The sequence below is a fragment of the Scyliorhinus canicula genome, chromosome 15, assembly GCF_902713615.1.
Source record: "Scyliorhinus canicula chromosome 15, sScyCan1.1, whole genome shotgun sequence".
NCBI classification, from domain to species: domain Eukaryota; kingdom Metazoa; phylum Chordata; class Chondrichthyes; order Carcharhiniformes; family Scyliorhinidae; genus Scyliorhinus; species Scyliorhinus canicula.
Genome location: NC_052160.1, coordinates 56,570,141 through 56,584,458, shown reverse-complemented (window position 1 = coordinate 56,584,458; position 14,318 = coordinate 56,570,141). Strand labels below are relative to the sequence as shown.

Sequence of the window (14,318 nt, the reverse complement as noted above, 5' to 3'; positions counted from 1 at the left end):
TCACAGTCTTTCGGGAGTCACTGTAAGAGTGACTAGTGGAGGCACTGCATTAGAGATGAATTTCTCACCTGTATTGTTTCAACAAATGCTGCCTGACCTGCTGTGTGATTCTAGCATTTTCCATTTTTGTTCCTGGCTTCTTCCTCCTCATTTCCAAAAGATAAATCATCCCACATTTTTGGATAACCATCTCTAATCATATGTCCCAGCCCATAATCCCGATTCTTACGACTCTTTCTCAGAGGTAGATCTGGGATCAATGTTCTGTGATCTCTGGTACTCTCTTCTAGAACCATGTCACCACACTATCTCCCTTTACCCATCTTCTAAAGACTATCTCTTGCTGTGCCTTCAGTCTCCCCAAGTTCATTTCTGTCTTTTGTCAACATGTCCCCTTTCATCATCTAAAAGCACGAAGAATAAAACACAAATGAACCTGTCATTCGTCACATTCGCTACCTGGTGGGCACTTTACAGTGTTCAATTAATTGTCACATTTGCCTATGTAGCATCATTGACAACACTCCAAAGGTAACTCATTGGCTGTGAAGTGTTTTTGACGTTCGGAAGGCATGATAACGTGCTTTATAAAAGCATGTTCCTTCTTTTACAAAATAGTACTTTGTGAGGAGTATTATAGAAATGTTAAGTTGTTACTGTTGCTGCTGTTCTCACTGAAGAAAGTGAGTGCAGCATAAATTATATCAGAATGTATAATTACCTATTCGCCATTTGCTGAGTGAAAGCACTTCTTCAGTGAAAGCGGATTCGTCAATTGAACAATTGGCATTAAACCAATTAGTTATTGACCTGAGAAAAATTGGAATTGCTCCTGGGGTTTGCAATGAGTGGTGCAGCTGACAAATTTGTCTCAATGGTAGATAATTGGATCTGGTTCCAGGTTAACTCTGAACTTATTGCTATTGTGTCAAGGCACTTTGATCATAAACATGAATCACAGCTTGATGTTTATCTAAAGTTTTCTTTCTTCTAAATGAAGAAAACAAGGGCACTTTATGAAAGAGTGTGATCAGATATATCCTCAGATTGGCTATAAATTTATAGCGCACCCAAAGTCAGTTAAATTTAAAATTTTCCTGCCTTTGTTTGGTTTCTGGCACTTTTCAAGCAAGTTGAAATCTATTGTCCCACAGATTTGTTGAAAAATGACTTAACAGAAGCCTGTGAATACTTGGTCATCTGTTCTATAACGTGGCAACACACAATAAGAAAGATTTCTTCTAAAATATAGAGGACATATATGGCTCAAAGCAATATAATTCTTCATTGTTAGCTGATAGATTTACCAGGTGAATTAGAAAGCTGAACTTATGAGCTGATTGTTTGCTTCAAGTAAAGTACAAAAAGGTTTAATCAATGGTTAGCTCATATTTAGATTTCTACTAGCCCCCTGTGGATTTGCTCAATCGAAATGTGAAATGTTTTGTGCTACTGCTGAAAATGTTTGTATTTTTCATAGTACCACATCTAAAAATGTGTCACAGACCTGTCCTTCCACTATCCATTTTGAGATAGACGTTTTCCCATCAAACCCTGGCCGGAACTGCAACATGGCTGATCGAGGACTAATATTGGAGACCACAAGGTTAGTTGGAGCGCCTGGGAGTTCTGAAAAAACACAGAAATTTAATACACAATGTCATCTCCTTTACTTTACTTTCATCTTGAGCACCAGAGAAGGCAATCAGGGTTTTACATTAGTGAAAGCAACTGATGTAGAAACCTTGCAACTTGTGCAGTGTAGAGCCAGAATTATGTTCTTATTTATTAAAAATCTTGAACAATTAAAAGGGTCAAGTCATGAGTAAGTTAAGATTGTCAATTACACTCCTCTTACAATAAAAGGATGTCTCACCTGGTGGTACTCCAGATGAGATGGTAGATAATGTCAAAACTCCAATTCCAGCTGATGTCATGGCTGCCACTTCAATGGTGTAGTTGGTAAGGGAACTAAGTCCTGTTACCTTGTAATCGCATGCTCTATTTGACAATTTGCGGCTCAAGCGACTTTCATTTCTGTTATACACTTCCCAAGAAATTTGGTAACCTGCGGAGCACAGAAAGGTGTGCAATGGAGATTTGATCTCTGTCAGTATTTTACAAGTACTTTGATATCAATTTAGAATACATGCTCCTTCAGCGAACACTCCTCTGTTTTTGTCAATCTGTGACTTGATATATTTAAGATGTCATGCATCAAATTCTTTCCACAGAGAAATGGATCTGGCAATAATGAAATGAACAAATTCACGAAGCAGGTTTGAAGACAATTCATGTAAAGAAAACAAATTTAGAAAATATAGTCTGAATATACAGGTTGTTCACAAAGTCCTTGTGCAACTTTAATCGTGGATAACGTTGGACATATATGTCATAGAATCAAACCATAAATGACACATGAAAGTATAATTTATAAAGTTTTTACAAGAGTTCAAATTTCCAGGCTTCAACATAATTGTTTTGTGACAGATGATTGAATTTGATTTTCCAACAGTTCCTTTCTTCTTCGACTGCACCATTTTCCATTAGTTTCAGCATCATTTACAGCATTAACAATAACATTAATATTAAAAAAGCGTTATGAATTATCCCTGGTGCATGCACCAAAATTATGCAGAGTAGGCAGATCGTGGAATCAGTCAGCGTGTAATGCTGATTTAACTCTATGGTTGTGGTGTCCTAGCGGGCCTAGTTTTGAGCCTGAATAAAATGGGATATCCTAAATTAAAGAATTGGAACACTTTAAACTACAGTCAGCTCCAGCAAATAAGAACGAGGAGGGAGAGTAGGCCATCTGGCCCCTCGAGCCTGCTACGCCATTCAATAAGATCATGGCTGATCTTTTTGTGGACTCAGCTCCACTTACCTGCTCGCTCACCATAACCCTTAATTCCTTGACTGATCAAAAATGTATCCAGCTTTGCCTTAAAAATAGCCTGCTGGGAATTCGGACTTGACCAAATTTGAATATACAGAACTCAGACAGGCTGCATGGGCATGTCTGGTCCTGCCCTGTTAATCGCCCATCAAGGAACCATCGCACCCTATTGATATGCACCCGTCTATTATCCACTGCCTAAATTGAGCCAGACTCCTGGGGGCATGAGTTCCCGCTGTTTCCTTATTTGGCAAGAGGTACGTGCAGGCCACACTATCGAAAATGGACACATGGGGCGGGCCCAGATTAAAAGATCATCAACCGGACCATTGGGTTCTGGGACCCCCTCCCGAGGCCTCTTTGGCAGGAGGTCAAGGAAAGTGGCAAAAGGGCGTAAAGGAAAATGGGATCAAAATAGACACTTGGGGCACATGGTTAGCGAAGACTCAATGTGGGAGGTGACCGTGACCATCAGAAGACTGACCAGAAGAATTGAAGGAAGAAGCTGCCAGTGAGACCCACCTTCATGATGATGGACCAGAGGGACTCAGAAATTAGACCTATCCTTCAAGCACATCACCTTTGCGGGTAGTATAACCGAACCTTGGGTGTTTTCTTGTACATATACTTGGGTTAATTTACGGGCTAACTTTGTTTACCCACGTCGACGCTACCACCAAGAAAGCACAACAGCACCTCAGGAAACTAAGGAAATTCGGCATATCCACATTAACTCTTACCAACTTTTACAGATGCACTATAGAAAGCATCCTATTGGGCTGCATCATAGCCTGGTATGGCAACTGCTCGGCCCAAGACCGCAAGAAACTTCAGAGAGTCTAGTCCACCACACAAACCTGCCTCCCATCTATTGGCTCCATCTACACCTCCCTCTGTCTGGGGAAAATGGGCAGCATAATCAAAGATCCCTCCCACCTGGCCTACTCACTCTTCCAACTTCTCCCATCGGGCAGGAGATACAAAAGTCTGAGAACACGCACAAACAGATTCAACAACAGCTTCTTCCCCACTGTTACCAGACTCCTAAACGACCCTCTTCTGGACTGACCTGATTAGCACTACACCCCTGTATCCTTCACCCAATGCCAGTGTTATCTAGTTACATTGTATACCTTGTGTTGCCTCATTATGTATTTTATTTTATTTCCTTCTCTTTTCATGTACTTAATGATCTGCTCGCAGAAAAATACTTTTCACTGTACCTTGGTACACGTGACAAAAAACAAATCTAAATCCATGTCCAAATAATAAAGATTGTATTTATGTTTGTCCTTTGATCTCCTTGGAATTAAAAGACACCCAGGTAAAACCTTTTGAGTAAATGAACTGGTTGAAAGTATCTGAATTAGACAGATACAACATGGTGCCATTTCAATGTCAATACATCAATTAACATCCCCTCTTCGCTTTGCACAGCTCAGCAAGCATTCAGCAGCAGGAAGGACATCCCACCGGTGCTACTTGAAGGGACTGTCAACCATTTTCTGGTCAGCTGCTGTTTGATTTCTCCCAGCTTCTACTGTGTTCGTCGGTGTTTTTGGTGATTTGTACTGCTACTTAAAAGTTGAAAGCTACAGAGAGTGATGTGGCACATGACGAAGATCTTGGTTCTGTCCTCAACACTTACGTCCAGTTGTGGGTACTCTAGCTTTTATAGTCATCAGCCATCAGCATGATGGGAAGAATGAGGACTAGTCAATACAGAGTAAGGAACTTGAAAGAAGAGGAGGGGGAGAAAGGCTCTCAGCAGAAGGCCATATCTATCCAGGGTCTCTGGGAAGCATTTCTCCCATCATAACCTGAGTGAAGAACATTGCGTGCACCATTCCGGTTTTAATAAGGATGCGTTGATTAAAATCTTACAATCAGACCTGCAACCTCAGAACATGTCAAGGACAAAACTATCAGTGTCTGTGAAAGTGACCACGGCCTTCAACTTCTTTGCATGGACTGATCTCACGTCGGAGCAGGCGACATCGCCAACATCTTGCAGTTCGTTATCCATTGATGTATAAGGGAGGTCACAGATGTACTGGATGCAAAGAGAGGGGAATGCATTGCATTCTATCTTTCCGGGGGAAACAGGTGAAACAAGCATGTGGCTTCACCAAGATAGCAGGCTTTCCCATGGTGCCGGATGCCAATGACACCATGCACGTTACTTCCGGGGCATCACATGTAAATTTAGAGATGTACCACAATTGCAAGGGGTTCATTCTCTCAGCATCCTGCTGATCTGCAACCATACTCAGAAAAAACAAGCAGCTACATTGTCTGGTATTGTGGCAGTCATCATGAAAGCTTTATTCTGTGCCAGTCCGTGGTACCATCAGCATTTGAGTCACCATGATAAATCAGAGGGTGGCTACTTGGCAACGAGGACTATCCTTGACCATCTCATGACTCCGCCCCTCAGTCCGTGCACACGTGGGTTGCATGTATATAATGAGAGCCCTGCTGCCCCATAAAATATCACTGGGAAGACTACAGGTATGTTTAAGCAACACTTCTACTGTCCGGACCAATATACAAGAGCCCTGCAGTACTTGGCCATGAGACCAAAAAATGAGATCATGATTGATCTGAAGTGACAATCCTCAACTCCACTTTCCTGCCTTTATCCCCATAACCTTTGATTCCTTGACTGATGAAAAATCTGTCCATCTTAGCCTTGAGCATATTTAATGGTCCAAGTCTCTACAGCGCTCTGCGGTGAAGAATTCCACAGATTCACTACCCTCTGAGAGAAGAAATTCCTCCTCATCTTGGTCTTTAATGGGCGACGCCTTCCTCTGAGATTATGCCCTCTGGTCCTAAATTCTCCCACAAGGAAAAGCAGCGTCTCATCATCGACCCTGTCATGCCCCTGAGAATCCTATATATCTCAATCAGCGGACTTCCAATGAAACACACAGGGCTGCAACATGGGCCCTGGCCAATGGGGGAGGGGGGGGGTCCCCATACAGGGAGGTGACAGTTGTGGTGGGAACAATCAAAGCCTTGGCGCGGGAGGAAGGGCAAGCAGGCTGGAAAATGGGAGGGAAACCAACCAAAAAGAACAGAGGCCACCAGTCCAGATAGCCAGCAGTGCAGCCAGGCAAATACCCAGGGGCGCAGGCAGTTGTTGAGGTTCGTGGCCCAGCCACCCAAGCGAGAGCCGAGAGGTAAGCTGAGCAGCAATCAGGAGGTGTGAAGAAGGCCGGGCAAGCGCTGGCATCATGTTTTGGGGAATAGAGGTCAGTGGGATCGGAGCGACTTGACCAGTGCCAGAGGCCAGCCAATGATGTCAGTCAGAGTGGGGTTTGATGTCACTGTGGGTGGGGCTCTGCATCATTGGGCCGGGCCGGCATGTCACCAGGGGGTAGTGCGTGACATGGGATCCCGCAAAGAGAGAGAGAGAGGGAGGGCACAGGGCCCCCAGAAGTAAGCCCACCTCTGGTCACCCCCCCCCCCCCCCCCACCCATGGGCAATGTCACCCCCACACACATGGACACCACCCCACACCTGTCAAAGAGAGGACACCCCACTATGGGGTCCCTGGGGGACCCCCTCTTCAGGCCCTTGCAGCACCCCCTTCCTTTTAGGTCCGCCACCCATCACCCATGCAGCCTCCTGGTGTCCCCTATTTACCTGCCCTGCACTCCCCCCCCCCCCCCCGCTTCAAATTCCCCCTCTGCCATCATTTCATGGGCATGAGTCCCCTTGCCCTGACCCTTGGCAGTGCCACCTTGGCACCCTAGCATTGCCATCCTGGCACCCAGGTAGGGCTCATGATGGCATGGCAGTGCAATCCAGGCATCTTGGCACTGCCATGGTGGCAGTGCCAAGGTGCCCACGTTCCAGAGGGAGGGTCAGGGAGCCACCCTGCACTTACCCTGACCAACCTGGGGTCTCCGGTGGCCCAGGAGACCCCTTGGGTGCCGTTCCGCCTGGTCCACGTTTGTGTGGATCAGCACAGATTGGTGCCCAGGTGCAGCCGGGGGCTGAAAAATCGAGGGAGGCTGGTGGATCCCGCACAGGTAGGTCGTAAGTAGGTATACGACCTACTTCCACGAGCATCATTCAGCCCCAGCCATTTGGGGCAAGATTCTGATTCAGACGTCTCGCGGGACTCCAGTGAATTCCGGGAAGTGCCTGTCGGGAGACTTGCTGCAGGCTTCTCCTGGCATTCTCCGGCCGCGGTGGACTCAAGCGAGAGCCCAATGCGGCCGGAGATTCGTGCCCATTATATTCCATCTGCTAGGTTTTTGCCCATTCACTTAACCTGTCTACATTCCTCTGGAGACACTTTGTGTCATTCTCATTATTTGTCTTCCCACCTATTTTAGTGCCGTCCACAAACTTGGCAATAGTACATTCACTACCCTCATCCAAGTCATTAATATATCTTGTAAATAATTGTGGCCCAGCACTGAGGTCTGTGGCACACCACTAGTTACAGGTTGCCATCCTGAAAATGCCCCTTTATGCCAACTCTCCATCCACACTAATATGCAATCCCCAACACCATGTCGGAGTGCACTGCATGATTTGTCATGGTCCACTGCATCACGTACAACTTTGCCTTCATGAGGAAACATCCCTTGCTACCAGGTATCAGTGAGGAGCTGAGGAGGGGGCTGAGGGGAAGGGTGGGGGCAACCACCAAAGCCCCTTTTCGACCGGCTTATTTGTGATCGGCTCATCCAATCGCGGTTGCAGTGAATGCAACCTGATTCCTATCAACAGTTCCATATTTGGGCGCGATCTAATGGGAAAAACAGTCCCACTTTGGGCGAGTTTAATGGAGTGCTTCTTGGCATCTGCAGCACCAAGTACAACCCTGCTATCAAATGCGACTCTTTTCTTTTGGCTTCGGCAAGGAACACCTAGCACAGTGGTTAGCACCGTTGCTTCACAGTGCCAGGGACCTAGATTTGATTCCCGGCTTGGGGCACTGTCTGTGCAGTCTGTACGTTCTTCCCGTATCTGCGTGGGTTTCTACCAGGTGCTCCGGTTTCTTCCCACAAGTCCTGAATGACGTGCTTGTTAGGTGTATTCAATATTCTGAATTCTCCCTCTGTGTACCCAAACAGGTGCCGCAGTGTGGCAACTAGGGGTTTTTCACAGTATCTTCATTACAGTGTTAATGTAAGCCTACTTTTGACACTAAAAAAGATTATATATTACTTATCCCACTTCCTGCACAAGCTCTCCAGTTTTTAAATGCCGCCCCTCCCACCCCCCACTGCGGCATCTGGACCCCCGATGCCCCAACTTACCTGGTCCATGTTTGTGTGGACCAATGCTAATGGCATCATGAGGCCTCTCACGAGATTTAATGGCCTTATTGCATCACCATGTTGAGCATGACGAGGCCGTTCAATTGCACCCTTTATCTTTCCTCTGTCACTATCACAGAGCCTTCTTGCTACATACTGAAATAAAGCCACAATAAATCAAACCAACTTTATCCATCAAACTATCCAATATATCATACGAAAGTGAAACTAACCCACATTGGCACCTGTTCTCGAGCTTCTTTTCCAGGGTGTTCCTACGCAAGGCCACCCCTGTAACTGCAGCACAGCTGGTGGAAGACTGTTGACTTTCAGTGGGAAGGACTAGTTGCCTTGCAGGATATTGTCTAGCCTGGACATCTACGCTTTGGACACCATCTCAGCATGGTCTTCAACAGTACAGGCTCATGGGCTGACAGATAAACAGCAAGGAGACTGGTGCAATGGCAATGCTACGAAGGCAAATGCTGTCATCTTGAGAGAGATGATGTGGAGATGCCGGCATTGGACTGGGGTGAGCACAGTAAGAGGTCTTACAACACCACCAATGAAGAATCACTGAAACGACTACACGATGACATCAATACGTTCCATCCCACCATCAGACTCGCCATGGATTACTCTCCAGAATCGATTGCATTCCTGGACACACTCATCTCCATCAAGGACAGTCACCTCAGCACTTTGCTTTACCGCAAGCCCACGGATAACCTCACGATGCTCCACTTCTCCAGCACCCACCCTAAACACATTACAGAAGCCACCCCCTATAGACAAGCCTTCTGTATACACAGGATCTGCTCAGACGAGGAGGAGTGTAACAGACATCTACAGATGCTGAAAGATGCCCTCGTACGAATGGGATATGGCACTCAACTCATCGATCGATAGTTCCAATGCACCACAGCAAAAGACCGCACCGACCTCCTCAGAAGACAAACACGGGACACAACCGACAGAGTACCCTTCGTCGTCCAGCATTTCCCCAGAGCGGAGAAACTACAATATCTTCTTTGCAGCCTTCAACACGTCATTGATGAAGACGAACATCTTGCCAAGGTCATCCCCACACCCCCACTACTTGCCTTCAAACAACCACGCAACCTCAAACAAACCAATGTTTGCATCAAACTACTGAGCCTTCAGAACAGCGACCACGACACCACACAACCCTGCCATGGCAAACTCTGCAAGATCATCAACATGGTTACCACGATTACAAGTGAGAACACCACCCACCCGGTACGTGGTACATGCTCGTGTGACTCGGCCAATGTTGTCTACCTCATACGCTGCAGGAAAGGATGTCCCGAAGCGTGGTACATTGGCGATACCATACAGATGCTGTGACAACGGATGAACGGACATCGCGCAACAATCGCCAGGCAGGAATGTTCCCTTCCAGTCGGGGAACACTTCAGCAGTCATGGGCATTCAGCCTCTGATCTTCGGGTAAGCGTTCTCCAATGGGCCCTTCAGGACGTGCAACAACGCAGAATCGCCGAGCAGAAACTTATAGTCAAGTTCCGCACATATGAGTATGGCCTCAACCGGGACCTTGGATTCATGTCGTATTATATTCACCCCCCACCATCTGGCCTGGGCTTGTGAAATCCTACCAACTGTCCTGGCTTGAGACAATTCACACCTCTTAAACCTGCTCCATTTGGACCTGTAAAGACCTCAATTACCTGCAAATGCTTGCATTCAAAGTATCGTCTTGCATCTTTGACTTTGTCTATATATATATGTTTCTGGAACCTACCGCTTCATTCACCTGAGGAAGGAGCAGTGCTCCAAAAGCTAGTGATTTGAAACAAACCTGTTGATCTTGAGAGAGGGCAGCTCCACAATGCCACTGCCCCTCCCCATGGCACAGGTTCCTTGCTGGGTCACAGTCTGCACATTCTCTCCATGTCTGCGCGAGTTTCCTCCGGGTGCTCCGGTTTCCTCCCACAATCCAAATACGTGCAGGTTCGGTGGATAGGCCATGATAAATTGCCCTTAGTGACCAAAAGGGTTAGCTAGTAGGGGTTATTGGGTTACGGGGGTGGGGTGGAAGTGAGGGCTTGAGTGGGTCGGCAGACTCGATGGGCTGAATGGGCTCTTTCTGCTCTGTATTTTCTATGTACTCTATGTTAGCTTTTGAGCTGGTGGCTGCAAGTGTGAGAATGAATGATGGCGTTTCTTCATCACAATAACATTGGTCCTTTAGAAGCAGAGAAGAGACAAATCATCCTGGGAAATGAGAAAATAGCAGAGATGCTGAACAAATATTTTGTGGTTATTTCCACATAGAAGACACAAATCATGTACTAGAAATAGAGGGTAATCAAGGTTAAATAAGATCGAGGATGTGAATGTCATTAATATCAGAGAAAAAATATTGGAAACATTTGAGGGGCTAGAAGTTGATAAGTCCCCAGGACCTGATGGCCTCCCTCCTAGAATTTGAAAAGATAGCGCTGCAGAGATAGTGGAAGCACTGATTATGATTTTCCAAAATTTCCTAGATTATAGAACGGTCGCAGCGTGTTGGAAGTTATTCAAGACAGGAAGGAGGGAAAGAGAAAATGGAAATACAGACCAGTTAGCCTGACAACAATCATTGGGAAAACATTAATTCATCTATTTATTAGTTTAATCTATTCTTATTAGTGAGTCATAGCACTTAGAAAACCAGAGCATGATCAGACAAAGTCAATGTGGTTTCATGAAAGAGAAAGTGCATTTGGCAAATTTATTGGAACTTCTTTTGCGGAAGCAGCCAATAGGATAAATAATAGGGAACCAGTAGATGTAGTATATTTGGATTTCTAAAAGGTAATTGATAATGTGTCACACACAAATTATGGGTTCATAGAGTGGGGGATAATATATTATGATTGGTTAATGGAACGGAACAGGGAGTAGGAATAAAAGGCAATTTTCAAGTTAGCAGGCTGCCATGGAGTGACGCAAGTATCAGTGTTGGGGCTTCAACTATTAATCTATGTTAATGACTGAAATAAAAAGAGAGTAATGTATTTAACTTTGCTGACGGTATAAAGTTAGATGGGTAAGCTTTTTAAAAATAAATTTAGAGTACTCAATTCATTTTTCCAATTATGGGGCAATTTAGCGTGGCCAATCCACCTATCCTGCACATCTTTGGGTTGTGGGCTGCGAAACCCATGGAAACACGGCGAGAATGTGAAAACTCCACACGGACAGTGACCTAGAGCTGGAATTGAACCTGGGACTTCGGCGCTGTGAGGCAGCAGTGTTATCCACTGCACCACCTTGTTGCCCTGTTAGATGAGCAAACTATGGAGAGAACACAGAGGTTGCAAAGAGATATGGACTGGTTAAGTGAGTGGGCAAAAAGGTGGTAGATGGAGTATAATCTAGGGTACTATGAAGTTATTCACTTTGGTAGTGAGTACAGCTGACTCTGGCAGGCGAGTTCATGGATAATAAAGCCTAATGTTCACTCGTTCTCACGGTGTCACAGTGAATTGACGGTATAACAATTTATTATCCATCAACAGCACCATGGAAGCCGCTTTAAAGCCAGATAAGCTCGAACTCGACGCGCGCATCAGAAGCCGAGGAGATCTTCGAACATTGGCTCCGGTACTTCGAGGCCAGCCTCGACTCCTCCACAACACCGCCCACTGAAACCCCCAAGCTGCGACTCCTCCACGCTCGGGTGAGCCATCGAATCTTCGTGATGATCGAGAAAGCAGCCACTTATGAGACGGCGGTCGCAACCCTCAAGGCGCATTTTGTGAGGCCTGTAAACGAGGTGTACGCCGACACCTCCTCACTACTTGCCGGGGAATCGTTAGACGAGTACCTGGAAAACCTGACCCTACTTGCGAGGAACTGCAGATATCGGGATGTGACGGTGGAGAAACACATGAACCTACAGATCCGGGACACCTACGTGGCTGGGGGCTGATCGAACTACATCAGGCAGCGCTTGCTGGAAAACGGGACCTCTGACCTGCGGGACACGGTAAAGCTAGCTACTTCGTTAGAGGTGGCCTACCAGAGCCTCAGTGCGTTCCCCGCAGACCCGGCGAACCCCTCGTGGACACCATCGTCGCGCCCCCGCGTCAGACCCCACTACGTCGCGGGCCTGTGCCAGACCCCACTTCTGCGGCCAGAGTCAACACGCCCAGCAGTGTTGCCCAGCCTGCACAGCGACATACAGCGACTGTGGGATAAAGGGACACTTCGCCAGAGTCTTGGCCAACCTAAAGCCCAGAAATCGAAAACTCACCATGCCCGACCCAATGGTCTCACAGGCCTGCAGACCCCGCAAAGTGGCTGCGTGCCTGCCCGGAACGCCCCCGTCAGACGTGTCACCAGCCTCGTGCGACTCGTGGGGGCCTAAATCTTGCCCGCCGGCTCAAACACTGACCGACACGTGCGACTTGTGGAGGCCGCCATCTTGCGGCTCTGGCACCGACCAACACATGCGACCGATGGGGGCGGCCATCTTGGTCGCCATCTTCGACCCGGCCCGACACGTGCAACTCGTGGGGGCCGCCATTTTGGTTGCCATCGTCGATCCAGCCCGAATCGTGCGACTCTTGGGGGCCGCCATTTTGTGACCCCGATACCGCCGACCACGCTGGCTACCCGCAGCTGGGCGCAGTCACCCTCAAACTGTCGCAGCTGAAGCACCTGAAAAACTCAATGATGGTCGTCTGGGTCAACGGGCAAGAGACCCCCTATCTTTTCAACTCCGGGAGCACAGTGAGCTTTTTTCACCCTGACACGGTTAGGCGCTGCTCCCTTCCCATATACCCCGTATCCCAAACCATCTCCCTTGCCTCCGGATCCTACTCGGTCCAGATCCTGGGGTACTGTGTTGCTAACCTCGCAATGCAGGGTGCCGAGTACGCTCGTTTTAAGCTGTACGTCCTCCCTCACCTCTGCGTCCCCCTACTGCTTGGATTAGACTTCCAATGCAGTCACCGAAGCCTGACCCTATTGATTAGAGGACCCTTACCCCCCTCCACGGTATGCAGCCTCGCGACCCTCAAGGTCTCCCCCCCTCCCCCTTCGCTCTTTGCGAACCTCACGTCCGACTGTAAGCCCATCGCCACCAGGAGCAGGCGGTACAGTTCCCAAGATATGGCTTTTATCAAGTCGGAGGTCCAGCGACTGTTGAGTGAAGGAATCATCGAGGCCAGCAACAGCCCCTGGAGAGCGCAAGTGGTGGTTATCCGAACCGGGGAAAAGAACCGGATGGTTGTAGACTATAGCCAGACCATTAACTGGTTCGCGCAACTGGATGTGTACCCCCTCCTCTGCATAGCGGAGATGGTCAGCCAGATTGCACAGTGCCGTGTGTTCTCAATGGTCGATCTGAAGTCGGCCTACCACCAGCTCCCGATCCGCCCGGAAGAGCGCCACTACACTGCCTTTGAAGCAGCCGGCCGACTCTTCCACTTCCTCAGGCTCCCCTTCGGCGTCACTAACGGAGTCTCGGTCTTTCAGAGAACGATGGACCGAATTGTGGACCAGTACGTTATGCAGGCTACATACCCTTACTTGGACAATGTGACCATCTACAGCCATGATCAGCAGGACCATAACGCCAACCTTCAGCGGTTCCTCCAGGCCACCCAATCCCTTAACCTCACGTACAACAAAGAGAAGTGCGTTTTCCGCACTACCCGACTGGCCATCCCCGACCCCGGCCGTTTGCGTCCCTCATGGAACTCCCCCCTCCGCACAGCCTAAAGGCCCTCAAACGATGCCTGGGGTTGTTCTCCTACTATGCCCCGTGGGTCCCCAACTATGCAGACAAAGTCCGCCCACTTATTCAAACCACCACTTTTCCCCTGACGGCTCAGACCTGCTCGGCCTTCAGCCACATCTAGGCCGACATCACCAAGGCCGCTATGCACGCGGTAGACGAGTCCGTCCCCTTTCAGGTAGAGAGCGATGCATCAGTCGTCGCACTGGCCGCCACAGTCAACCAGGCGGGCAGGCCAGTAGCATTCTTCTCTAGAACCCTCCACGCTTCTGAAATCCGGCACTCCTCGGTCGAGAAGGAAGCACAAGCCATAGTGGAAGCCGTGCGGCACTGGAGGCACTACCTGGACAGTAGGAGGTTCAC

General features: G+C 47.9%; 1 protein-coding gene across 5 annotated transcripts in view; it reads right to left on the bottom strand.

The window, feature by feature from the left end:
- The window catches only part of sdk1a (sidekick cell adhesion molecule 1a), a 1,043,142-nt gene that overhangs the window by 216,668 nt on the left and 812,156 nt on the right, over nucleotides 1-14,318 (bottom strand). For all 5 annotated transcript variants that reach the window (XM_038820122.1, XM_038820123.1, XM_038820124.1 and 2 more), the window contains 2 exons: nucleotides 1,877-2,068; nucleotides 1,508-1,629 (listed from right to left, as the gene is read on the bottom strand). In XM_038820122.1, coding sequence (XP_038676050.1) covers nucleotides 1,508-1,629; nucleotides 1,877-2,068 — 314 coding nt within the window. The remainder of the gene's footprint in view (nucleotides 1-1,507; nucleotides 1,630-1,876; nucleotides 2,069-14,318) is intronic.